Source organism: Myotis myotis, unplaced genomic scaffold, assembly GCF_014108235.1.
Source record: "Myotis myotis isolate mMyoMyo1 unplaced genomic scaffold, mMyoMyo1.p scaffold_m19_p_2, whole genome shotgun sequence".
Lineage (NCBI taxonomy): Eukaryota > Metazoa > Chordata > Mammalia > Chiroptera > Vespertilionidae > Myotis > Myotis myotis.
In genome coordinates, this window is record NW_023416324.1 from 41,332,534 (window position 1) to 41,358,095 (window position 25,562).

Here is a 25,562-nt window from a genome sequence, read left to right on the forward strand (position 1 = left end):
GAGATTTGATGTTTTCATTAACTGTCTTGTATCCAGGAAAAAATTTGCTTCAAGAATAATAGCAGAACAATTTATAAGCATATTGAATATACTGTTAGGCGCCAGAAAGGTGTTTTGCATATTTTTCTCATTGGCTCCTCACAACAACCCTACTAGATAGATGTGTTTTCCCCTCACTTGATAGATGTACAATCTGAGGCCAGAGATATTAATTAACTTTTTCAATGTCAAAAGGTCAGGAAGGCACAGAGCCAAGATTCACTCTCATCTCTCAGCTCCGTAGGGATCCCAACTGATGTGCTGCAAAGCCCACTTCTGGTGCTATGGCAAGCATTACTGATCATAGCGCTTGCTTTGGAACCTCTTGGGGCTGACAATACTGATGGTGGGGAAATAAAACCAGTTTGCCCTTCTAAAGCCTATACTCCATAACAGTGGTCCTGATGGTCCCTTCTGAAGCTTACACTGCATAACAGTGGTCCTGATGGTCGCTTCTGAAGCCTATATTCCATAGCAGAGGTCCCGAGAGCTGCTCCTAAAGCCTATACTCTATAACAGGGGTCCATCTTCAGAGATTCTGATTCTTTAGGTCTTGAATTGGACCTCAAATCTTTATTTTAAAGGACACTCCCGATGATTCTGATGATAGCCAGATTTTGTAGCCATTGCTTTCTGCATCTATGTTTTGTGAGGCCAGATATTTTTTTTTTTCTGTTTTCCTGGTTGTTTGGTCTGTTGGGTTCTGACGTAGAGAAAAGGACTGTGGAAATCATCTTAGGAGGGAAAGGTAATGATTGACTAGATTCTGTTTATGGAATGGCTATAAGATGAAAGGCAGGTCTAGTACCTTCTTTCTCTCTTGTGAACCACCACAACTCTGAAAGGAAGAGCTGGTCAGACTGTTCTGTGCCTCACGTGTAGTTAATTTTAGAGCTATAGGAGTGTACTCCCTTAAACGTGGCTGTGCTGAGCTTGGAAGGGAAGAAAGACCTCTTAGTTATGCTCTGAGAAGCCCCTGTTTGGAGGAGTATCGGGTAAGAAGAAGAAGTGAAAATCTTACACTTTATAATTTATTTTTAATTCCACTCCTTTAATTCATAGCAAATTGACTAATGACTTTCTCCCTTACCCTCCCCCCACCCCCAATTACTACATGTGGTAGATTACAAACCTGATGAAGAGAAGCAGCAATACTCCATTAATATTTATAAATGTCTCACTGCTTCTATTTCCCATCTATTTGGAAAATCAGCCCAAGTAATTAAGGAATATGGGGAATTATAAAAATGAAAAATATCAGGAAAACAGTGCTCATAGAAGTTCTCAACGCTATTTTACTTCTACTGTTACTGCTTAATGACTTCATTTTCCATGAATGGCATTGTTAAAATGTAAAATTCTAGATGAAAAACATCCAAATTTCATTATGATCTAGGCAAAACAGATATTTTCAAACAGTAAACTTACATCTTGGGCTTCTCCACAAGGTACCGAAAGTGTTTACTTCCGATGATTTTCACCACAGTCTCAGGCATTGCATCTGATGCCCGGGGAGTCTTCCACACTGAAGACATGATTCTTCTCAAAACCCCTCAAGCCCCTGGGAGTGGAAAATAAGTAAATCTCTCCTCATGACTTTCCAGTTGGCAACTGTAACATCCTTGCCAATAATAACAATAATTAAAATGGTGGATTAAGTGCTTTAACTATATTATCTCACTTAACACTCCCAATGAAGACATGAGTAAAATACTCTTAATTACTATTATCATTGTTGCTTTGCAGTTAAGGGAACAGGCATAATATAGTTATTGTAACTCACTCAATATCACACAACCAGCAATTAACAGAGTTGGGACTTCCACCTCAAAGGTCTCCACAATTGATCTACTGAGCCATTTGGTGACTACCTTCCTTCCTGATACCACAGGATGGCATTCTGGTGAGGTTAGAGTGGTAGCCAGGACTTCAGTGGGACATATGAAGATCTTATCACTAGCTCTGATGATGTTTCCCCTTTTATAAAACTTGGATATGGTAATTCCAGTTATGTTCTAGGGACTCGGGGTGAATCCGGTGAGATAATATATCTGAAGTAGCACCAATCATAGGAAAGAGGGTGGGTTTTTTTTTTTCTTTTTTTTTTCTATAGCTGACCTGCCTTTACAGTAAGCTAATGAGTCTGAAATTGAGATCCTGCACTAGGTAAGCACTGGGAGTTTCAACAGGTCTGATGACAAGGGGAACTTAGTTCTGTAAATCTGGCCCGAGGCTGACGACTCCCTTTTAGAACCTCTCAGAGCCTGAAAAGCCTTTAGGAATTATTCTAATCCAAATGCCTATGCGACAGAGTAGAAGACCCGAGGCCCAGAGAGGGTGTGTTATTGACCACGGTTTCACAGACAGTGAGAACATATCTGTTTCCAGCGTTCTTCCCAAGGCCCCAGCTTCCCTTGGTGTGCTGTCAACACTAGGACCGCTCGCTCTATATGGGTAGCCCCATCCAGCGGGAACTGCAACCTTTGAAGGGCCAACATTTATGATTGTGGGGTCTCCTCTCTTCCCAGCATCTGCGAGTCAGTCCTGAGGCCTTTCTCAGGAGAGAACAGAGGGGGCATTCTTACCGTTTAGGCTGCGTTTTCCTACCCAGGCAGCTCAGGGGTGCGGTAGGCACTCTCCCTGTAACCCTGTGGAGGCTGGGAAGCAGGGCAGGCGGCCTGGGGATTGGAGCCCAGGAGTCTGGCCAATCACAGGGCCTGGCTCACAGTCTGAGGCTGCTCCTGCCCAGATCACTAAGGACTCTGAAGGCTGTTGCTGGGCGGGGACAAGTTGCTATCCACTTGGGGAGGCAGGAGTACTCCCCCTCAGGTGCTGGTTGTGTGGCTGCTGACAGGCTTAGGTGTTTTCAAATTCGTGGTTTGGTGCCTCTTCAAGGACCTGTGAGCACCTTCCTTGAAATCCACCTACGTCACCTGTTGTGGTCACATTTATCCCTCTCTTTCCCTTAAGCTTCATTTCCTTTTTTTAAAAAAAAAATTATTTTAGTGTTTAAAGTATTACAAATAGTAGTACATATGTCTCCTCCCCCCCCCCTTTTATGATATTTGCACATAGTTGGAAATCTTACACTTGTCTGTTCAAATCCAAGCTATTCCACTGTATGGCTTTGAATTAATCCACGCTACCCTGAGATTCCGTTTCTTCATTTCTAAAATGAAGAAAAGCAATAACATGGACCTAAAGTTAAGTTGGTGATGAAATTAAATAAGATTGCAAAAAATAAAGAAGTTTTGAGTTGTATGGATATGCCAGACCCTTCATTTGAACCAGATAGCTATTACCTTATAAGTTACATTTTCCAATAAAATAACTTTATTTCTATTTTAAAGATTAAGAAAACAGGTCTTAGGGTTTTGAGAAATTTCCTGAGATCCCACAGAGGCCCACAGAGGCAATTGACAGAGCCAAGATTTAATATAGACCTACATTACCAACATCCAGGCACATTTTACTATGCTAAAGACTTCAGCACATGTGGGTAAGGGCACTTTACATGGACTCCAAAATTATGTCTTTTTTTCCATCAGCAGCAGCAGCTTCCCAGCATCCATTCCAGCTGCCTCCTGCCCTCTAGCTGTACTGTGTTTTGTGGTTTACTGTTTTATCTACTGGCACATGCAGCCAGAAATGCCGGATACAACCAGCTCCCCTCCAGGGCTCACTCTCTAGTGGGCAAGACACACATGCACGTTCTATGACATACAAAATGCCATGGCATCGAGGAGAGGGCCAGCCCCCTTCTCACTCCTCCAGCCCAGCCTTCACTTGGTCACTGTCACCACTCAGACTTCACAAGGCTCAACTCTGATAGCCCCTTCCTCTAGTTCAGTGTCTCTTAGAGCTCCCATCTGTTTTGAAGGTTGCCCGTGGTTTCAAAGTCTTTTATGTCCTGTCTTCAACATTAATCTCCCACTGCTTCTCCCAAGCTTGCTACACATCCCGGTTATTTATTTTATAACTGGAAATTTGTATTTCTTAGTCCCCTTCACCTTTTTACACACCCCCCCCCCACTGCCATCCATCCTTTAAATTTCATATCAGATGGTCAAGAATATGGCTCAAATTCTAGCTCTGCTACTTCATTGTGATCTTGGGCAAATCAGTTATCATCTTTGTAGCTTAATTTCCTCTTCTATAAAAGGCTTTTTTTGTGTGTGTGTGTGTGTGTGTGGAGATTACTTGATTTATATAAGTAAACAATGTCTGACACATAATGAGCAATGCCAGCGTTTGCTATCATTATTATTATAATTATCTATCGAGAAGCTGAGCCAGCCCTGTGTCAGTGGTTAGAGAATCGGCCTGCCCACCGGGGCCGGGGAGTGACAGAGGGGTTGTGGGTTCAATTCTTGGTCAAGGGCATATACCTGGGTTGTGGGTCCCATCCCTGCCCCTGGTTTGGTCCCAAGTGGGAGGCAACCAATCAATGTATCTCTCTCACATTGATGTTTCTCTATCTCTCTCTCCCATTTCCCCCCTCCCTTCCACTCTCTCTAAAATCAATGGATAAGGACTGAAAAAAAAAAGAAGAAGAAGCCAAACCAGATCCCAGGAACCAAAAATGTTTTCTCCATTCTTTGTATAATTTGTGTTTTTTCTCTTATAAAATATGTCTTTCTTTACCTGAAAGTATTACTATTTGTTTGCATTGGTTTTCATATCTTCTTGGACTATGCATGTGGTAGGTTGAATAATGCCCCTCCCCTCAGATGCCCACTTCTTAATCCCTGGAACCTATTAATATTACCTTCTGTAGCAAAAGGGATTTTGTAGATGTGATTAAGTTAACCATCTTGAGAAGGAGAGAGTATTCAAGTGGGCCCTAAAGTTAATCACAGATATTCTTAGAAAAGAGGGAAGCAGAGGGAGATTTGACCACAGAAGAGGAAGTAGGAGATATGACCATGGAAGCAAGAGGTTAGAGTGATTTAAAGATGGGGTCCTGAGCCAAGGAATGTAGGTGGCCTCCAGAAGCTAGAAAAAGCAAGGACGTGGATCTTCCTCTAGAGCAGCGGTTCTCAACCTGTGGGTTGCGACCCCTTTGGCGGTCGAATGACCCTTTCACAGGGGTCGCCTAAGACCATACTGCATATCAGATATTTACATTACGATTCATAACAGTAGCAACATTACAGTTATGAAGTAGCAACGAAAATAATTTTATCGTTGGGTCACAACATGAACTGTATTAAAAGGGCCAGAAGGTTGAGAACCACTACAGAGCCTCCAGAAGGAACCAGACCTTGCTCACTCCTTGACTTTGGCCCATTGAGGCTGATTGAGAATACATTTGTGTTGTTATAAACCACCAACTTTGTGAGAATTTATCATGGCAGCCACAGGAAATTAATGCAATGCTGTTGAAGGGTCCACTTCTTCATTGAATTGATCACACTTATGCCTCAAGTAGGCCAAAGTTCTTATCAAATGACTGGTGTACAGATATTGAAGGAAAAAAGAAGTCTTCTATCTGTTCGGGTTACAAAACTGTGAGTATTGAGGCTATGGGTAGATGTCCGAATCAACACATATTGCCTTTTGTTTTCAGTAGAAGAAGAGAAAGCCACGTCAGAGTTGAAAATGGAGCCCGTGTGGCACAGGGGAGGAGAGCAAAGAGCCTGGATCCAGCTGTGCTTGAAGCTAGATTCTAGAATTCTCAAACAGCAAAGTAATAAATTTTCACTTAAGTTGCTTTGAGATGGGCTTCATTAATCTATATACCCAAGAGTCCTGGCTAATTCAGAGATTCTTACATTTTATGCTGCTAAGATTTACATATGGAGTGCAGTTAATTAAATGCCATTTCAAGTTTCATAGTAGATTCTGTGATAAAGCTTGAAGGAGTAAATTGATTTTGATCAAATTATAGCCAGACAACCAAGGGGTCCAGGCTGCCTGTCGCCACTTGAACCAGTTAAGCACAGACAGGGTTGAATCATATATGAGTGTTTATTCCAATAATGCTGGCAGTATGGGAGAGCAGTCGGTAACCCACAAAAATCTGCTCTGACCCCCTTGCCAGTTGGCTGGTTATATACACAGGAGGGAGAAGATAGCTACGTGCAGCTGTGAGCTACAAGTATAACATGGAAAGGGGAGGGTAGAGTCTGCAGTCCGGCCTTCAGGAGCTCAAAGTCTGATTTTAAGGTGACTAGACTAATATTCTATGATGTTACAAACAGCTCAGCCCATTCCTGGGACCAGAGAATGGTCATTGTTCCTGAGAAAAACTCCCAGAGGGGGTCAGGGTCCAGGTGCAGCAACCAAATCAAAGCGTTCCTGTCCTTGGTCTGTTCTCAAAAATGTATTTATTTTCTGAGTAATGGACCCATCGAGGCATCTTATCTTTTTACAGACTTGTTTCATCCTCCAGTTCCCAGGATCTGTAAGAAAACTTCTTATCTTTAGTTAGTGAGGTGAATAATTATTAGACAACTGTGGCTCTATTCTCATTACATGTCCTTTCCTGCTTTCAAAATCAGATATTCTACTACTAAAGACTATCTTTTGATTTTATCTTGACTTAAAGTTTTATAAATGCCAACTAGAAACTTGGCATTGGAGGGAGCTTTTCATTGCTCAGCACTTTCATCAGTTTGGAGGTATTTAGATAAAAATTTGATATGTTTTTTTCAGACTCAAGGGACTCTGATTTTCCATTTCCTAGTCAAGTGACTTTGGAAAAAAAAAATTAACTCTTTTATCTTTAAAGTGGAAACAAACAATAATAACCTTGAAGATTGCTGTCAGGATTAGAGATAACATTCTTAGAGCCCCTACACCCAATAGGCTTCCAATAAATTGTTATTGTTTCTAAAAATAGCAACTAACTTTTAGTGAATATTTTGTGTAAGAGATTTTCATTCAAAATCTCATTTAATTTTCCCAAGTATTTTATGAAATAAGGAAATTAATATCCCCATTTTAGAGACGAGGAACCTGATGCTGAGAGAACATAAAAAAAGGAGCATAGTTAGAAGGGTCAGAGTTGCATTAAAAATTCAGGTGTGACTGACTCTAGAAGTAGCCCTTATAGTCACTATTCTACACCTCCTCCTGTGGATTTAGTTAACCATTGTCATCATTTTTATTACTACTAGTGGCCCGGTGCATGAAATTCATGCACATTAAAAGGGAATTAATTAGAGGAAATATTTTAATATTTCTATTTGCCCTTTCTCTATAATAGAAGTGTCAGAGATGAAAGAAAATTAGTAAAATGTATATTAAAACCTCCCTCCTGTCAGAGTCTGGTGCATGCTGCGGGACCCAGAGTCAAGTCCCCTCCCACCCGCACACACTTCGAAATTGCAGGAGACCCAGACCTGGCCAGCTTCACCCCTGTCAAGCCCCTCCAGGCAGGGGTTGCAGCCTCAGGTCACCCGGCCTGGCTCTGGGGCAAGGGGTGTGGCCTGAGGTCTCCCACCCAGGCCAGGTGCCATGCAGCCTCAGGTCCCTGCTGTTCGGTCGTTACATAATGGCATCCTGACTAATTTGCATATTATCCTATTATTAGATAGATTAATGTTGTCAGTGGCATTGTTTTAAGGCTCTAGGTTCCTTAGAGGAGGCAATGTCTAAGACAGGAATCTTAAGGAAGAGTGGCTTTTTTTTTTTTTTTTTAATCCTCACCCAAGGATATTTCCTATTGAGTTTTAGAGAGTAGATGGGAAGGGGAAAGAGAGAGAGAGAAACATCAATGTGTTCACTGGTTGCCTCCCACACATGCCCCAGCCAAGGCCAGGATCAAGCCTGTGACCGAGGTATCTGCCCTTGATTGGAATTGAACCCATGACCCTTCAGTCTATGGGCAGACACTCTAACCACTGAGCAAAACTGGCTAGGGTTGGAGTGGCTTTTTTTTTTTTTTATCTAGGATTTTCTTCTTCACACTTTGCTTTATGAAATGATATAACCAGGAAATATCTCTCCAGTGGTTTATATTAAACAAGGCAAAACAAAAAGCTGTGCAATAAATGTCTCTATAAGATTAAATACTGTGCTTAAAACTGCTTTCCTTGAATTCAACAGCTTTAGATTATGAGTCACCAGAGAAACATCTTTATCCAATAGAGTAAGCTTTCTCTTTCTTTCCCCCAAAGAAAGATGAATAGCTGTAATAACGGAACCAAAAAATGCCCTCTCCTAAAACTTCGTGATTTTACATTTACCATGGAACAGAGTAAGGAAGAGAAAAAAGGACTCCAATGTTTTGTTTTGTTTTTCCCATATAAGTCAAAGAGGAATGAGTTTATAAACAGGAAGCAATAAAGTACTGTTCTTTTGAACAGTTTAATCATAGAACTATAAAAATGAGACACTTTGGAGTGAAGTCCCTGTCTGAAAAGAGAAGGGACAAATGCATAACACTGAGCTGTACTGAAAAGAATGTGGGGCATTCCATTCCCCATGAAACATACCGGACCCAGGCCAATGATCTTTATGACTAACCAGAGGCCCCGTGCATGGAATTCGTGCACTCAGGATGGTCCCTCAGCCAGGCCTGTGCCCTCTCACAGTCCGGGAGACATCAGTTGGACATCCTTAGCACTGCCATGGAGGTGGGGGAGGCTCCTGCCACCACCACTGAGATCACCAGCCCTGAGCCCTACTCAGGGCTTCTGGCTGAGTGGCGCTCCCCTGTGGGACCTCACTGACCACCAGGGGGCAGCTCCTGCATTGAGCATCTGCTCCCTGGTGGTCAGTGCACATCATAGGAACTGATCATTTTGCCTTTTGGTCAATTTGCATATTTGCCTTTTATTATATAGGATGATAAAAAGATGAGAAAGGGCAGGCTGATTTTAGAATAGAATGTAAATATGGCCAGGTTTCTTTCCTCTTTAAAATACTATCATGGCTCTGGAAAAACAGTACTGTGTAGCATACTGATTAGGTAGGCCGATTTGGGGTCCGATATTTACTTTACTAGGGTTGCCGTAACAAAGTACTGCCAAGGGAGTGGATTAAACAACAATAAAGGGACCAGAGCTTCCTCTCTCTATCCTGTACAGGTACAAGAAGGTATACCTCTGAAAACTAGGAAGAGGGCTCTCTCCAAGAATCAATTTGGCTGGTACCTTGATCTTGGACTTCCCAGACTTCAAAACTGTAAGAAAAAAATGTTTGTTGTTTAAGACCTATGTGTTTTTTTTAAATTTTTTTTATTTATTTTATTTTATAGCAGCCAACCTAAGACACATTTCAACTTATAACAGGTCCTGCTCTAATACCTGGCTCTGCACTTAGTGTGGTGGCATTATTCAAGCAAGCTCCTTTGCCTTTCTGGAATTGTATTTTCTTTAGGATAATACTAATACCAACTATCAAGTAAGGATAAAATGAGTTCATAAATGTTTAGACTAGTGTTTGGAATATGATAAGGATGTGTTGCCATCAGCCTTACCTCCTTAGGAGAATACACACGTTCTTTAGTCTGCCTCTTTGGTTTGACTCTTGCTCACTTCTACAACCTCATCTCCCACCTCTTTCTCTCCCTCCTTATTAACTGACCCTGCACCAAGTTACCTAAAGTTCCTTAAACTTTCTACGGAGTTTTATCCATCATGTCTTTGAAAAGGTTGCTGTTTTTGCTTGAAATGTCTTCCCCATAGCCCTGTTTCTAACTTTCAAGGTCAAATGTGACCAACTCGATGAAGCTATCTGTTCTCAGTGTGCCTAGGCAGATGGTCTTCTCTCTTCATTGACACCTACCACTCTCAATGGCAATTACTGGTTTAATAACTTTCTTCCCTGTTCAGTTGCTCCCACTGACAGTAAATACTATCTTATTTACCATATAGTCAATTCTAAGCATAGTGTGGGCACATAGAATGACATCATCAATATATGTTAACTACATGAAAGAAAACAAACATATGTTGGATAACTTATAAGAGTATAATCGTAACAAAGGATAGTATCTACTATTTATTTAAGGTTTACTATGTTCCAGTTCTTGGGTATAGTATCTTATTTAATTTCAATAATGATCCTATAAGAGATATATTATTTTCTTTGTTCTACGGATGAGAAATCTGGCCTCAGAGTATTGGACTCTTGGTGATAAATAGCATAAACTCCACTAAAGCCAACTCTACCAAAAAGGGCATTTCTCCTGGAACCAAAGTGGAGAAATGAACCCAGGCCTCTGGGACAGGCAGGGATATGGAGAATTTTCTTTTACTAACCCTTGTCTCTGATGCTCTTTGTGAATCAGTCTCCTTTTTCTTTCCTCTGATACACATTGGTGTTTTCTGATTCTCCAGACCATGAGAAAGAAAGTCACCCGCCCCAATTTGTGAGTTTATATCATTTCATAGTAAACTCAGACTTTGTTATTCTCATTTACTAGGGAAAAATTATGTTTGGCATCATAGAACTATAAAAATGAGACACTTTTGGGTTAGGAAAAATCTGAACTGATGAATTGTTGCACTGGGGAAATGAAGATAATTGCAGAATCATGTACACACTTGATTTTTACAAACCTTCTTAGCTACAGGGAAGGACAGAACCCAGAAAGTTATAAGGTGCAGAAACCTGGTAGAGGTTAATTTGATAGGAGGTTGAGTAATTTGCTTAAGGTCTTAAAGCAAATAAATGGTAGAACAATGATTCATATTCACATCTGTCTGACTCTAAAGCATTGCATTTCCTCCCTTGGAGCATATGATTTTAACCTCTAGAGTATAATAAAAGAGGCCTGGAAAAATGTGGTTATAATAAAAGATTCTAGAGAGCCACTTCAGAATAGAAGCTCTAAAGCAAAGAGAGAACATTCTGGTCACCTCTGCTCTGGATTCCTCGTTGTTAGGAACCTTCCGTGCTCTTAGGTGTTGACATCTATAAATCACAGAATCTCAAGGTTGAAAGGGACCTTACAAGTGATCTTGTCTAACCATTCCTCCATCCAGCCAGGTAGAAAATGGATTTTCTTTGTCACATTTTTGCTCAGTGATTCTGAGGGTCTCAAAGAGACTGCATGGTAGAAGAATTAAGAACATTGACTCTGAGGCCAGAAGGCTTGGGTTCAAATCTCAACTGTACCACTTACTACTTGCATGTCCTTGGGCCTTAGTATCCTTATCTGGAAAGAGGGGATAATAGCAATAATTACATCACTCATTTTTTTTTTTCAGAGCAATATCCATCATACACTTACCATGTGAGGGCCCTCTTTTAAATGTCTTATGCTTACCAACACATTTACCATCATCCTAATTCTATGAGGTAGGGAGCATTGTTCTTAATTAAGGAAACTGAGGCAGAGAGAAGTACCTTGTCCTAGGTCACACAATTAATTAACCACATTTTCCAGACTTCTGATATTATACTCTAGAGGACAAAGCAGTGATTTGAACACATGCAATGTGGTTATAGAGCTTAAGCACTACCCATTAGGCTATATACACTCGCCCTGCTGTTCTTGGGAAGGGAAAGTGATAAAACATACATAAAGCATTTAGCACAGGTACAGGCTCACCCTACATTGTCAATAAATATTGATGCTACTGCTACTCTCCTCCCAGTTCCAAGCTTCTTAATACCAGCTCCCAAGCCCAAGTTCCATAAGCCCTTCAATTCCTGAGTGCTTCTGGGAAAAGAGGGAAGCCTGCTCCATTTCCTAATGGTGCTTCATGGCCTAGAAGAGGGACCCCATGTAGATGCAGAACTTTTCAATGTCCAATATCTCCACCCACTACTACCCATGACCTGGTTAGGATAATGCTGCCTTTGGGGTTGGGGGACAGTAAGAAAGTAGATGAGGAAAGGACTGCTTCTTGACAGCATCCCCAAGGGTTCAAATTGATTTCATGATAAAACTTACAATATTAACATCACTGATATATCTGTATCTATTAAATATTTATTGAGCATAATTTTAAGGCACCGGGTTGAGTTGCTGAGGATAAAATGAAGAGTCAGACTTAAATGTCCCTCTCAAGATTACCAATAGGAGAGATAAAAGGTGCTCATAAATAACCATAATGCAAGATATAAAGTGAAAAGGATTAACAAGAACTAAACATAAAATTTGAAGAAAAGAAAAATTACTTAAGAATGGTAGAATTAGGGAAGATTTCATGGAAGAATTAGCATATAAAAGCCTTTTAAAGATTGGTAATAATTTGACATTTTAAAAGGAAGAGACTATGCTATGCAGAGGGGATAATATAAGTAGAAGTAAAAAGAATAACAACAAAAACAGCACAAAATTGTGAGATGTGGTCAAGAAACAGTGTCTAGTTTCATTTGCAGAATGGTGGAAGACAACATTGAGAAGGTAGAATTGGACCAGACTGCAGAAGACCTGGGCTCTTGGATTAAATGCATATATTATTTTTGAGAGAGGTGTGTATGCTTTTTTACAGTATGAATGAAATTTCCTCACCCACAGTATTAGTGAGGAGAATCCAAGTTATGCTGTAGTAAGAGGCAACACCTAAATCTCAGTGATTTAAGAAAGCAAAAGTTTATTTATTTATTTTCATATATTTTTTGATTTCAGAGAGGAAGGGAGAGGGAGAGAGATAGAAACATCAATGATGAGAATCATTGATCGGCTGCTTCCTGTACACCCCTACTTGGGATTGAGCCTGCAACCGGGCGTGTTCCCTTGACCGGAATCAAACCTGGGACCTTTCAGTCCGCAGGCCAACACTCTATCCACTGAGCCAAATGGGAGAGGGCAGAAATTTTATTTAAATTCATGTGGACTCTGCTGGGGATATGGGCAAGTCTCCTGGATGATTATCTTATATGTGTTGCCTCAGCTATCTAGTCTCTGTGGATCCCATGGTGCTTCCATTTCAGCACATGCTTCCATGATGGCTGTGGCAAGAGACAAAAGTTCTGGAGGATTATTTACCTTGAACTTGGTACTTAGTTCTAGAAGTCACACATGCACTCTTTCTGCTAATAGCCTGTTGGCTAGATGGTTAACATGGCTCTACCTAGTAAGAAAGGGGGCTGACAAGTACGGTCTCTGTGAGCCTGGGAAGAGAGAAAGAGTGGACACTGATGAGCCCTTGGAATATCGGCCACACCCACATTTTCAGAAAAATCACTATGATTTAGAACAAGATTATATTTACAAACAAAATAGAGATATGTAAGATTTCTAATATACTATTAACAGAAAATTTCTGACCTGCCACTAAATGTTGATGGTTTATCCACCCACAACACATAATGAAAGAAACATATCCACTTATTTCTGTAATCTGCCGGTTGTTACCTCCAGAGTAGCTTATGCTGGTGAACATTACCTGTCATGTAGGCTCTGCTGACACACAGCTGACACCTTGTTTGACTTCTGCTGCAAGCTGCAGTCTAAGCATCACAGACCACAGCTTCCAGAGGAACACCTCCTGGTCCCAGTGTGATGGCAGAGAAACCTGTAGGAATGTAGAACTCCTATATAATGTACATACGCACAGGTGCCTATATGTGATAGTAATACTAGCTGGTTTCCAGATCTCTTTCTTTTTCAGAGAGTGGAATGTAGATCTAGTGTGGTTTAATCAATTAGAGTGCCTGAGCTTCGAACTTAGAGAAAGATAAGTTCCTCACTCTATGAACTAATTGCTCTGTGACTTTTGAGACTCAATTTCTTCACTTTTAAAATGACATGGATGCCCAGCCGGTGTTCACAGTGGTTGAGTGTCAACCTATGAACCAGGAGGTCGTAGTCCGATTCCGGTCCAGGCACATGCCCAGGTTGTGGGCTCAGTGGGTGGTGGGCAGGAGGCTGATGATCAATGATTTTCTCTCATCATTGATGTTTCTATCCCTTTCTCCCTCTCCCTTCCTCTCTGAAATCAATTAAAATTAAAAACATAAAATAAAGTGATGTGGATAACAACATAATTGTCAAAAATGTATTCATGATGATAATGGCTAAAAATAATTGTCAAATATTTTATATGTGATAGTCTATTATATGTCTGTCTATCAATCATCTATCAATCAACATATATAAGGACACTAATTCAGTTCATATGTAGTGGGAGTTGGTGTTAAACATTGAGTCTACACTGGGATTTAGAAGTATCTGATGGACTGAACTGGTAAGCCTCAGCAGTAGGATTGCATGAGGGTTTTTCCAGGGGTGGAGAGGAGTTGCTGAGGGAAAATAATATGATTTTATGTGGGTGTCTAGGACTGAGCCTGAAATAAAGTGGACAATATAGTGTTTGTCTGAAATGTAGGTGTCCCTCCTATTACCCATGTCTGTACGCAACTAGAAGTAGATGTTAAAGGAGATGACGTGAGGAGACTCTGAGACACAGAGACACAAGCAGCACTTGTTTGGTGATCAGGTGACAAAGTGTAGCTCACAAGAGAAAAAAGTGGCCATTTCCCTCCGCTTGGTCTGATCACCATGAGAATCAGAATGCAGCTCTGCAGTCTCTTGAGGGTGTGATGCTCTTGAGTGCTCCAGACCACAGTATCCTTGGCTGGCAGTCACCATCCTCCTGGAGGGTACCCTCATTTGTGCCTGAGCAAGGCTGTGTTATCTTTAAGTTGCTTCCTGGCCAGTTACCATATCCTCAAGACAAAGAAAGAAACCAACAGAAGTACAGTGTTGGTCTGTTGGTGAGAATGCACAGAATACCCACTGGGGTCCTTTTAAATTAATGGGAGACTGTGTCTTCTTTTGTTGTTGTTGTTAATTTTTCCATTGATTTTTAGAGAGAGTGGAAGGGATGGAGGAAGGGGGGTGAAAGAAGAGAGAGAAACATGTGAGACACATTGATTAGTTGCCTACCACATGTACCCAAACAAGGGCTGGGGATCAAACCTGCAACCCAGGTATGTGCTCTTGACCTGACCAGGAATCAAATCTGCAACCCTTTTGGTGGGAGGGCTGACTCCAACCACAGAGCAACACCAGCCAGGGCAGGAGGCTATGTGTTTATTATCAAATCCATAGATTCTATTCCAAGGTCTGACATGAAGAAGTTCAGAAAATCCTTTATCAAGAATAAAAGGAGGAATGAAGAATTATCCCAGTCCTTTAGTGAATGCTATGCTTCTCTGTGGGGACACTGCTGGCATTCTGGATGGAACATTTTTCAGTGTGAGGGACTGTCCAGATGATGGGAGGACATTCAGCATCCCTAACTCCTGAGCATGAGATTCCAGGAGTGCACTCCATTTACTGTGGCCTGCAAAAGATACACCCTACCTCATTTCAAATACTCATTGTGGGGACGCTACTTCCTGAGATTGAAACTCATTGATTTGGGGATTCAAAATTATCATGGAGCTTTAGAATCAATATTTCTGTGGGAACCCATAGAGCTTCTGTACAATGGGAACTCTCTTCTTCATATCTTGGTACATTGTAACTGGGACTTTTTCTGGCTCCTTCACAAGAAAGGAGCTCCACTTGAAACCCCAGTGTGCTTGTCCAGTGCAATGAGTCTGCCAAGGTTAGCCTAGTATTCTCCTGAGGAACCAATCGTGACTCCTCAACATCAACTCTGGATCTCTGTTGTCAGAAGACTGGAAGTGCTTCTGTATTGCATTCCAACTGGTAGAAAGTTTGGAGAGAGGAATCAAAATGGGGGTAAAATATTGCCATTGTTAATATTCTGGTAGATATTAAAAATCAGGGCTCTTTAACATAAAATGATCTGGGACCTATACTACCTCATCGGGCATATATTCATATGAGAGCTTTATAGATTCTGGATAGAATAATGTGTGTGTGTGTAGAGGGGGTTATTTGGATGTGGAATGGGAGAGGTGAGATAAGTGATGCAGGATAGAAAGATGCATATTAGCATCATTACTTTGTGTCTTTTGTTTTGTTTTAATGCTTAAAGTATTACAAAGAGTATTACATATGTCTCCTTCCCCCCCTCTTGATATTCCCCCAGTCTCCCCTACCCCCCAGTGTCTTATGTCCATTGGTTATGCTTATATGCATGCAAACAAGTCCTTTGGTTGATCTCTTACCCCTCCTCCCACTCCCCAACCCTCCCCAGTCTTCCCGCTGTAGTTTGACAGTCTGTTCGATGCTGCTCTGCCTCTGTATCTATTTTTGTTCATCAGTTTATAATGGTCTTTATTATCCATAAGTGAGTGAGATTATGTGGTATTTTTCTTTCATTGACTGGCTTATTTCACTTAGCATAATGCTCTCCAGTTCCATCCATGTTGTGTCTTATGCTTCAAAAAGTCTTCAGCCTCCTGGAAATCCAGCAGCAGAACTGCCAGTTCTAATATACCTCACTAGGTGGCAGTAAGACAGAAATATCTGCCAAAAAAGCAGAAATCCCTTCAGCATTATAAATTTTATTGACCAAGACAACTACAGTTGTAAAACATTATGATGTATCAATTGGCATATTTGCTGATCAAATCTTTATAAGGTTTGAATAGGCTCATAAATACTGGGTCCTCTAGTTTGTCCTATTCATGCTTCATGCTTCTGTTGAAGATATTTTGGAGGACTGGAAATTCAGCAAATGGTTGAAATATCAAAGCAATATGCCACTGACAATTTGTTTTCCTGTGATTGAGGGAAAATATATATATATGCCTTGATTAGAAGCACTACCCAAACAAGCAGAATCTGCTACATTCAAGGATGAGCTCATTTCTCATGCAAAGCACAGTCCAGGCTGGAGGGAACAAGCAGCTGAATCATATTGCTACTTGATTTTTGTAAGTGAGTTTCAATTCCTTTACCATTCCCACAAGAGTCTTATTATGCAGTGATTTTTCCATTTTTTAAAAAAATAAGTGTGCCAAAACCGGTTTGGCTCAGTGGATAGAGCGTCGGCCTGCGGACTGAAAGGTCCCAGGTTCGATTCCGGTCAAGGGCATGTACCTGGGTTGCGGGCACATCCCCCGTGGGAGATGTGCAGGAGGCAGCTGATCGATGTTTCTCTCTCATCGATGTTTCTAACTCTCTATCTCTCTCCCTTCCTCTCTGTAAAAAAATCAATAAAATATAAAAAAAAAATAAGTGGTAACTGGCTGATGTTAAAATCAGGCTTTATGATAAATGCATAAAATCATAGGGCAGGAGGTGACATCAAAACTCTCCTTTCATTAAAGTGTTGGGAGATGTGCAGGAGGCAGCTGATCGATGTTTCTCTCTCATCGATGTTTCTAACTCTCTATCTCTCTCCCTTCCTCTCTGTAAAAAAGTCAATAAAATATAAAAAAAAAATAAGTGGTAACTGGCTGATGTTAAAATCAGGCTTTATGATAAATGCATAAAATCATAGGGCAGGAGGTGACATCAAAACTCTCCTTTCGTTAAAGTGTTGGTCTCATGTGGCATGTAGAAAAGAAGAGTGAACTAGTTTCTGACTGTCAACATTTAACAGTGGGGAAACTGAGGCTCAAAGACATATGACTAATGAGTGATTTAGCCAGACTATGAAATCAAATTCTCCATAGGGTGTTGGATGGGCTGTGAAACTATTTATCAAGAGAGACCCATTCAAGAATGTTGGACTAGCAAAGCAAGTTGAGCAGCTAAGCTCCTCTCTGCCTTGTTTTTGTAGATGTGCATACTGTTTTAGGAAAAAGAGTGAAATCCCCTGAAAAGATAGACCTTTATCACGTGGTAGCTGCTTATCTTATATTATTCAATAAGGATCTGATCTCTGACCAATCAGTTCCCATAGATTCTGCCTTAAGGAATGTCTTTTAGCATCTTCCTCAAAGCTAATGCATGCATGCCCATTTCTCTACCTAGAATCTTCTGCCTCTGTTTTCACCTGGCAGAATTCTATTGAGGATGAGTGTGGTGGCCCTTTGATGTGTTCCCCAGGTACTCTCCCTAGGAACTTATTCCTGGTGGAGCAAGCCTTTGTCACTTTTATGTATGTATGTATTTATTTATTTATGTATGTATTTTTCTTAACATCAGACAGTCAGTGGCAAAACTGAGTGGCAGAATCTGGGACTCCTGACCTTTACCTAGATGAGAACTCTCCATCTGCATTAGACTCTCTGCTCTGTATAATGAGAAGATAAGAACTCATTTCCATGTAGCTGGAGTAACTTGGCAGATTTCAAGATTTCCTGAGGCCCAGACTTTCATTTAGTTCTGTTTACATTGAGAAATGCATTCATTTGGCAACTGCTGGAACCCATGTGAATAGCTGTTAACTTGTGGCGTTAGCTAGTTCACAGATTCCTTGGTCCTCCAGACTTGGACTTCGGCAGAAGTTCAGGATTGGGAAACACGTGTTCTGCAATCCATTTGTGTGTAGTAAAAATGTTTTTCCAGGTCTTCTCCTCCATAGTGATTCTCTTCCTAAGCCATCTTGCCATACATTTGTCAAGGAAACTTGCCATTTCTAATTTGGAGACAACAATTAAGTCAGAGAAAGCTAAGCACCAGGACTCATGAAAAAAATATATTACAAACAGTTTAAAAATAGGAATGGCTATATTTGCTCTATAACAAGCAGAGCATTAAAAAAATCAATAAGAACAACAACTAATGGTGATAATGTCTTCCCTGACTCATTGGGATATTTAAAAGTAAAATGATGTAATTGATGGGAAACACTTTGAAAAATAAAAGCACCATGCAGCACAAGACATTACGATTATGATGCGATTGGCCTTAAGCACAGCTAAAAGTGAGCCTTTTCTCCCTCGGGACCAGATGTCTTCATTGATAAATCATTTGTATAATTCCCAGAGTGCAAAGGATGTCTGCAGCGCCCAGGCTCTTATACTTGTGATCTCCTCCTCAGAGTGTTCAATGGATGTGACCAAGGGCAAGTCACAACCTCTCTGGGCCTTTGTTCCCATGTCTTTGAGCTGGGGATTACTATTATCACTAATGGCTACCATCTACAGAGCAATTCTATATTCAGTGTACAAAGCATCTTGGGTTTATTATTTTATTTACTGCCCTATCGAGTGCCTTATTTTATAGATGTGGAAAATGAAAAAGTGAAGTATCTGGGCTTAGATCATATAGTTAGAGGAGTGTGTGGTGTCTGTAGAAATCTACAGATCTTACGTACCCTGTGTGTAGTGTAGGCTTGACTCCAGCATGCTTCCCTCTGTCCCCTTTTCTTTGGAAAATTTCTCCTTCTGCAGAACATATTTTTCAATAATCTGCTAGGGCTGCTAATCTCATGTACCCTTCCTTGCCATTAGAGGGTAGAAGTGTGTAACACTGTTTTAGAGTCCTGTTGTCTTCACCTGCATGTGCAAACCCTGCACACACTGTAGGTGACCCAATTTATTATTTATTTATTACATATATTTTTATTGATTTCAGAGAGGAAGGGAGAAGGAGAGAGAGATAGAAACATTAATAATGAGAATCATTGGTTGGCTGCCACCTGCACACCCCACACTGGAGAATGAGCCTGCAATCTGGGTATATGTCCGGACCAGGAATTGAACTGTGATCTCCTGGTGCATAGATCGAAACTCAACCACTGAGCCATGCTGGCCAGGCTAGGTGACCCAATTTTAGACAGCTTGTAGGAAATCAAGTTGGTGGTATGTCTTATCACCTTTCCTTTCTTGAGTAATTTCTTTACTGTTCGTCAAAGGTAGAGGAAGGTAAATGTTAGGAAGTCAGTTTGGGAAGTGGGTGAACCTTAGGCCTTGTGATTTAGTTAGGCTTTCAAACATCTGCATAGGTAACTACTGACTATTGTTAGTGGTAGACAGTGATAGTTAAGAATATGGCCTGGAAGTGACAGGGATTCAAATTTTTGCTTCTGTCTTTTTAGTTTTATGATTTTTGCACAGTTATCTAACCTCTCTAAGCCTCATTATACTCACCTATATTATGGGTATAAAATACCTGGTGGGCATTACTTGAAGAAAAACTCAGAGTTTGGTACTTGGGAGTTAATTGAATGCTGTAGTTGTAAAGTTTTTTGTACAAGTTACATCAGTGAGTCAGATATCTAGCCGGACAGAGGTTGCCCAAGGTTTAATATCCCTGACTATATTGAAGTGTCAGCCTCTCCCTCCCTCTCTCCTTTCCTTTCCACCAGTCTTCGTATAACTTGTATATTTCTTTCTTACTTTCTATTGGTATTTATCAAACACTCTGTCTTTCAAGGACTAGGCTGCCAAGCCTCCTGCATTGCATTCCTGCCTTCTGAGCTGAACCTTATAAAGGAGTTCCTGGATTTGTATTTCAACCCATGGGCTGAGACTATTTCTGTCCAATTGGAGCTGTGAAGATATATTCTCATTTGCATTTTTATCCTCCAAGCAGAGTAGGATAAAATGACCAATTAGCATGTGCGATTCCAACCAATCAGGACAGTTATGTGGATCAATCAAACTGTGCAAATTTGGATTATTCATTTGCATAGAAATGGACCAATCAGGGACAGGGTAGGCACTTTCTCTATGTAAGCATGAGTGACATGTATTTCTTGTGGGAGTGTACTTTTGGCTTCTTCTGGAGGCTGTTTTTTTCTCAGTTTATAAACTGTTCATCCGAATACTCACTCTCTTCTTTTACTACACTCCATATTGGGGACTCCTGTTGGCATTGTATTGATGGCAATGGCCTTTTGTTGATAAACCCATCCTGTTGGGTATATAGTGATATTTTTATTTCAATTGGCATTTCTCTAATGCCTAATAATGTTGAGTAACTTTTCATATGCCTATTGGCCACTTGGATATCTTCTATTGTGAAATGCCTGTTCAATTGTTCTTTTTCTTGATCTGTAGGCCTTTTTTTTTTTTTTTTAAATTCTGGATATGGATTCTCTGCTATGTATACATATGGCAAATATAGCCTCCTGTGGTTTGAGTTTTCACTCTCTAAGTGCTGTCTTTTAGCATATAAAAGTTTTTAAATTTTATATAGTCAGATTTATAAATTTTTCTTTTATATTGGTGATTTTGTACTCTGTTTAATAAAATTTTGCTTGCCTTAAGGCCATAAAGGTATTTTGTTTTGTTTTTAAATAGGAACTTTAATGTTTCACTTTTCAAATTTTCATCTACATTTCATTGAGGATTAGTTTATGTTTGGTGTTAGGGAGGGATCAAGATTCATTTTTTCCCATAAGAATTTCCAGATGACCTAGTACCATTTATACAAAGTTCATTATTTCCTACTGTACTGCTGAAAAACCTGTCAAAATCAAGTGACCATGTATGCATTGGTTTATTTTTAAGCCCTCTCTTGTCTCCTATTGATGTATTTGTCTACTCATACACCATACTACAATATCTTAATCAATGTAGACTTAAACAAGTCTTTATATCTTATAGGTAAATCTTCCACTATTGCCTTTTTCAAGGTTGTCTTGGCTAGTCTTGGCCTTTTACACTTCCACACGAGTTTTAGAAACAGCTGGTCATTTTCCACAAAAGCAATATTAACTAATCCTGTTGGAAATGTTGAATGGGATAATATTGAATCGACACTATCCCATTGAATCATTTTGGAGGGAATTGATATTTTCACAGTATGAGTTTTCCAATACATAAGCATGGCATATGCCTTCATTTATTTTGGTTTTCTTTAATTTTTCTTAGTAATGTCTCATAGTTGTGTCTTGTACATCTTTTGTTAATTTTCTTCCTATATTTTTCATGCCTTTGATGCTATTGTGAATGTTATTATTTTTAAAATATGATTTTCTATATTAATGCTATATAAAATACAATTTTTATGTTAACCTTTCTAGTTTCACTTATTAATTCTAATTTGTATATTCTTTTAGGTTACTTATTGCATACAATCATGTCATCATTGAATAAAGGCATTTTAGTTTCTACCATTCCAGTTATTATACTTTTAAATTTTTTCTTCCTTTGCTATACCAGCCAAATACTCAATACAATGTTGAATAGAAATGGCAATAGCAGACATTATTGTCTCATTCCCAATTTCTGGGAGAAAGTATCAATATTTCATTAAGTATGATACTTAATGAATTTAATAGATGGTATTTATCCAATTAAGAAATTTATTCTATTTCAAGTTTGCTAGGAATTTTTAGATTAAAGGGTGTTGGATTTTATCAAATGCTTTCATCTATTGTGATTATTATATTACTTTGCTCTTTATTCCATTTGTGCTGAATTACATGGTTTGAATTTTGAGAACTAAACCAACCAGACATTTTATTTTTGAAATAAACCTTAATTGGCCTTGGCCACTATTATTTTTATATAATACCGGATTAGACATGTTAATATTACGTCTAGGATTTTTACAGGTTCTTGAGAAAAATTTCTCTAACATTTTTCTTTTTTGTAAAATCCTTGCCAGGTTGTTGAGTCAATGTTATGCTGGTCTCATAAAGTTAGCTCCACTTTCCTATTATTTGGAAAAATGTGTGCAAGATTGATGATATTTTCTCCTTAAATATATGGAAGAATTAACCAGTGAGGCTGTCTGAGCTTACAGGAGACTTTTACATTTGGTGGATTGTTTTTTAATTAGAGACTTAACTTTTTGAATAGTAATAGATTCTTCAGGTTTTCTACTTATTCTTGGGTCAGTTTAGCCAAGTTTTATTCTTTTTTTTAAAGAAATTTGGCAATTTCATTCACAATGTAAAATTAATGGTCATGAAGCTATTCATAATATCTCATTTTTCTTTGTTTTTAAAACAATATGTAGAATATGTTGTGATATGCTTTTTTTTTTTTTTTTTTTTTTTTTATACCAGACTAGAGGCCCAGTGCACAAAATTCATGCACTGGGGGTGTGTCCTTCAGCTTGGTCTGCACCCTCTTGCAGGCTGGGAGCCCTTGGGGGATGTCCAACTGATGTCTTAGACCTGCTCTCTGAGGGGAGTGGGACTAAGCCAGCAGTCGGACATCCTTAGTGCTGCTGTGGAGGTGGGAGATACTTCTGCCACTGCCACTGTGCTCACCAACCATGAGCCCAGCTTCTGGCTGAGAGGTGTGCTCCCTATTGGAGCACACTGACCACCAGGGGGCAGCTACTGCATTGAGCCCCCCTGGTGGTCAGTGCACATCATAGTGACCAGTCATTCAGCCTTTTGGTCAATTTGCATATTAGCCTTTTATTATAAAGTATTCAGTCTCATTCTCCCTCCCTCCCTCCCACTTCCTACTCCCCTTCTATCTTTCTCTCTTCCCTCCCCCTCAGTCTTACTAAACATTTATTCATTTTGTTATTCAAATAATCACTTTTCCTTCATTAGTGTTCTGTATTGTATTTTTTCATTTTCTGCTTTTTAATTATTTCCACTTTTAAAAATATTTATATCTTATTGATTTCAGAAAGGTAGGGAAAGGAGAAAGAGATGGAAACCTTAATGATCAGAGAGAATCATTGATGAGCTGCCTCCTGCATACTCACTAGTGAGGACCAAGCACACAACACAGAATCAAAATACAACCACCTGGTTCAAAGATTGATGCTCAACCACTGAGCAACATTGGCTGTGCTATTCTTTCTACTTTTTGAGTAGATGATTAAAAACATTGGATTTTGACCTTTAAAATTTATTTTCTAAAATATACATTAAAGGTTGTACATTATCTTCTAAGCCAATATGTCAGCAGCATTCTGACAGTTTTGATATGATATGTTTTTATTATAATTTAGTAAAAATATTTTCTAATTTCCATTGTGATTCATTCTTTCATTTAAAGGCCTTTTGGAAATAATTTACATAACCTTTAGTTTTAGGGATTTCCTATTAAGCTTTTTATTACTAATTTATAGCTGTAAAGCACTGTGTTCATAGGGCATATTCTATATTTATTTATTTACATGTTGTTGAGACTTGCTTTATGGTCTAGCATATGGTCAATTTTGATAAATGTTCTATGCATACTTGAAAATAATGTATGTTCTGTTACTATTTCTTTCACTTGTATTGTTCTATATCTATTAATTAGTTCTAAAGTATCATTTGTGTTTTTTAGATCATTTTTCTTACTGACATCTTTATTGTGTATATGTCAGTTATTAAGAAAGTCAGGTTAATATTTCCAGCTATGAGTATAGAATTATCTTGCCTTTAATTTATGTCAATTTATATTTAATATATTGTGAAGTTATGCAATTGAGTTCACATTAATTAATGCTAAATCTTTCTTTTATCTTATAAAATATATATATTTTTTAACATTTCTAATGGGTCTTGCCTTAAAGCCTACATTATCTGATATTTGTACAGCTATACTAATATCTATTTAATTAGGGGTTTCATGGTATATGTTCTTTCGTTTGTGGCAGAAGTTATTGATGTCTTGCTCATTCACTCTTCTAGGATATACCAAAGCATCCTATGAGTCCTTTTTAAGGCATCTTCAACTCTCTGTCCCAGAGTTTTATTTTAATTTATTCATACGGGAAGCAGGAAATAGGGGGAATAGACAGTCAGAAGGTTCAGCCTTCTACCAACAAAGAATGGGAGTTTATGGATAACTTTTTCAGACTCCTTACCCCTCAATTGAGACAACTGTTTTATACCCTATACTAGAGGCTTGGTGCATGAATTTGTGCACCAGTGGGGTCCCTTGGCCTGGCCTGCAGGATCGGGCTGAAACCAGCTCTCTGACATCCCCCGAGGGGTCCTGGATTGTGAGAGGGCACAGGCCAGGCTAAGGGACCCCACCAGTGCACAATTGGGGCCAGGGAGGGATGCGGGAGGTTGGCCAGCCAGGGAGGGATTGTGGGAGGGCTCCAGCGCATGTCTGGCCCTTCTTGCTCAGTCCTGATGGGCCAGATCCCAGCAGCAAACTAACCTACCAGTTGGAGCATCTGCCCCCTAGTGGTCAGTGCACATCATAACGAGCGGTTGAGTGAGCTTAGCATATCATTAACATATTACGCTTTGATTGGTTGAACAGACAACTGAACGACCAAACACTTAGCATATTAGGCTTTTATTACATAGGGATTGCACTCAACTTCTTATATCAGGATCTACATCTGTGGAAATCCAGCCTAAAAAGCTATCCTTTTGCTTATAGTTTGTCAATATCTTTATACTTAAAGAATGTCTATTTCAAGGAGCATATTGCTGTGTTTTGTTTTATTCAATCTGATAACCTTTGTCTTTAATCAAAATATTTAGTCCACTTACACTTAATATATTTACTGGTATATTTATGGGTTCTATTTTTTCTACTATGTTTATCATTTTATTATTTCCCCTCTATTAGCTTGTTAGTTATATATTATTTTGCCATAATTTTAGTGGGTATCCTAGAAATTACAACAAGCATTCTAAACTAATTACACTCAAAAATAAATTACATCTTTTACAGACATTGCTAGGATTTAGAACATTTATACTCTCTTTATTCTCTTCCTGGTTTTGTATTATTAATGTCCATAAAAGTACTATATACATTGTAGTGTTCACAAGACATTGTTGTTTTGTGCAGACAAAATTCATTTAGGTTTTTCTACTTATGTACCTTTACTAATTGCCCTTAATTCTTTCCCACATTTTGATTTCATTGTCTAGGATAATTTGCTTACTGTCTGAAGAACTACATTTAACATTTCTTTTAGTTTGGTTCTGTTG

The 25,562-nt window shown here is 39.4% G+C and overlaps 1 protein-coding gene across 1 annotated transcript in view; it reads right to left on the reverse strand.

The window, feature by feature from the left end:
* CUNH1orf87 (chromosome unknown C1orf87 homolog) overlaps window positions 1–1,574 on the reverse strand; it is a 74,963-nt gene extending 73,389 nt beyond the window's left edge. The window contains exon 1 of the mRNA XM_036347249.1: window positions 1,468–1,574. Coding sequence (XP_036203142.1) covers window positions 1,468–1,574 — 107 coding nt within the window. The remainder of the gene's footprint in view (window positions 1–1,467) is intronic.
* Between the last annotated feature and the right edge of the window lie 23,988 nt (window positions 1,575–25,562).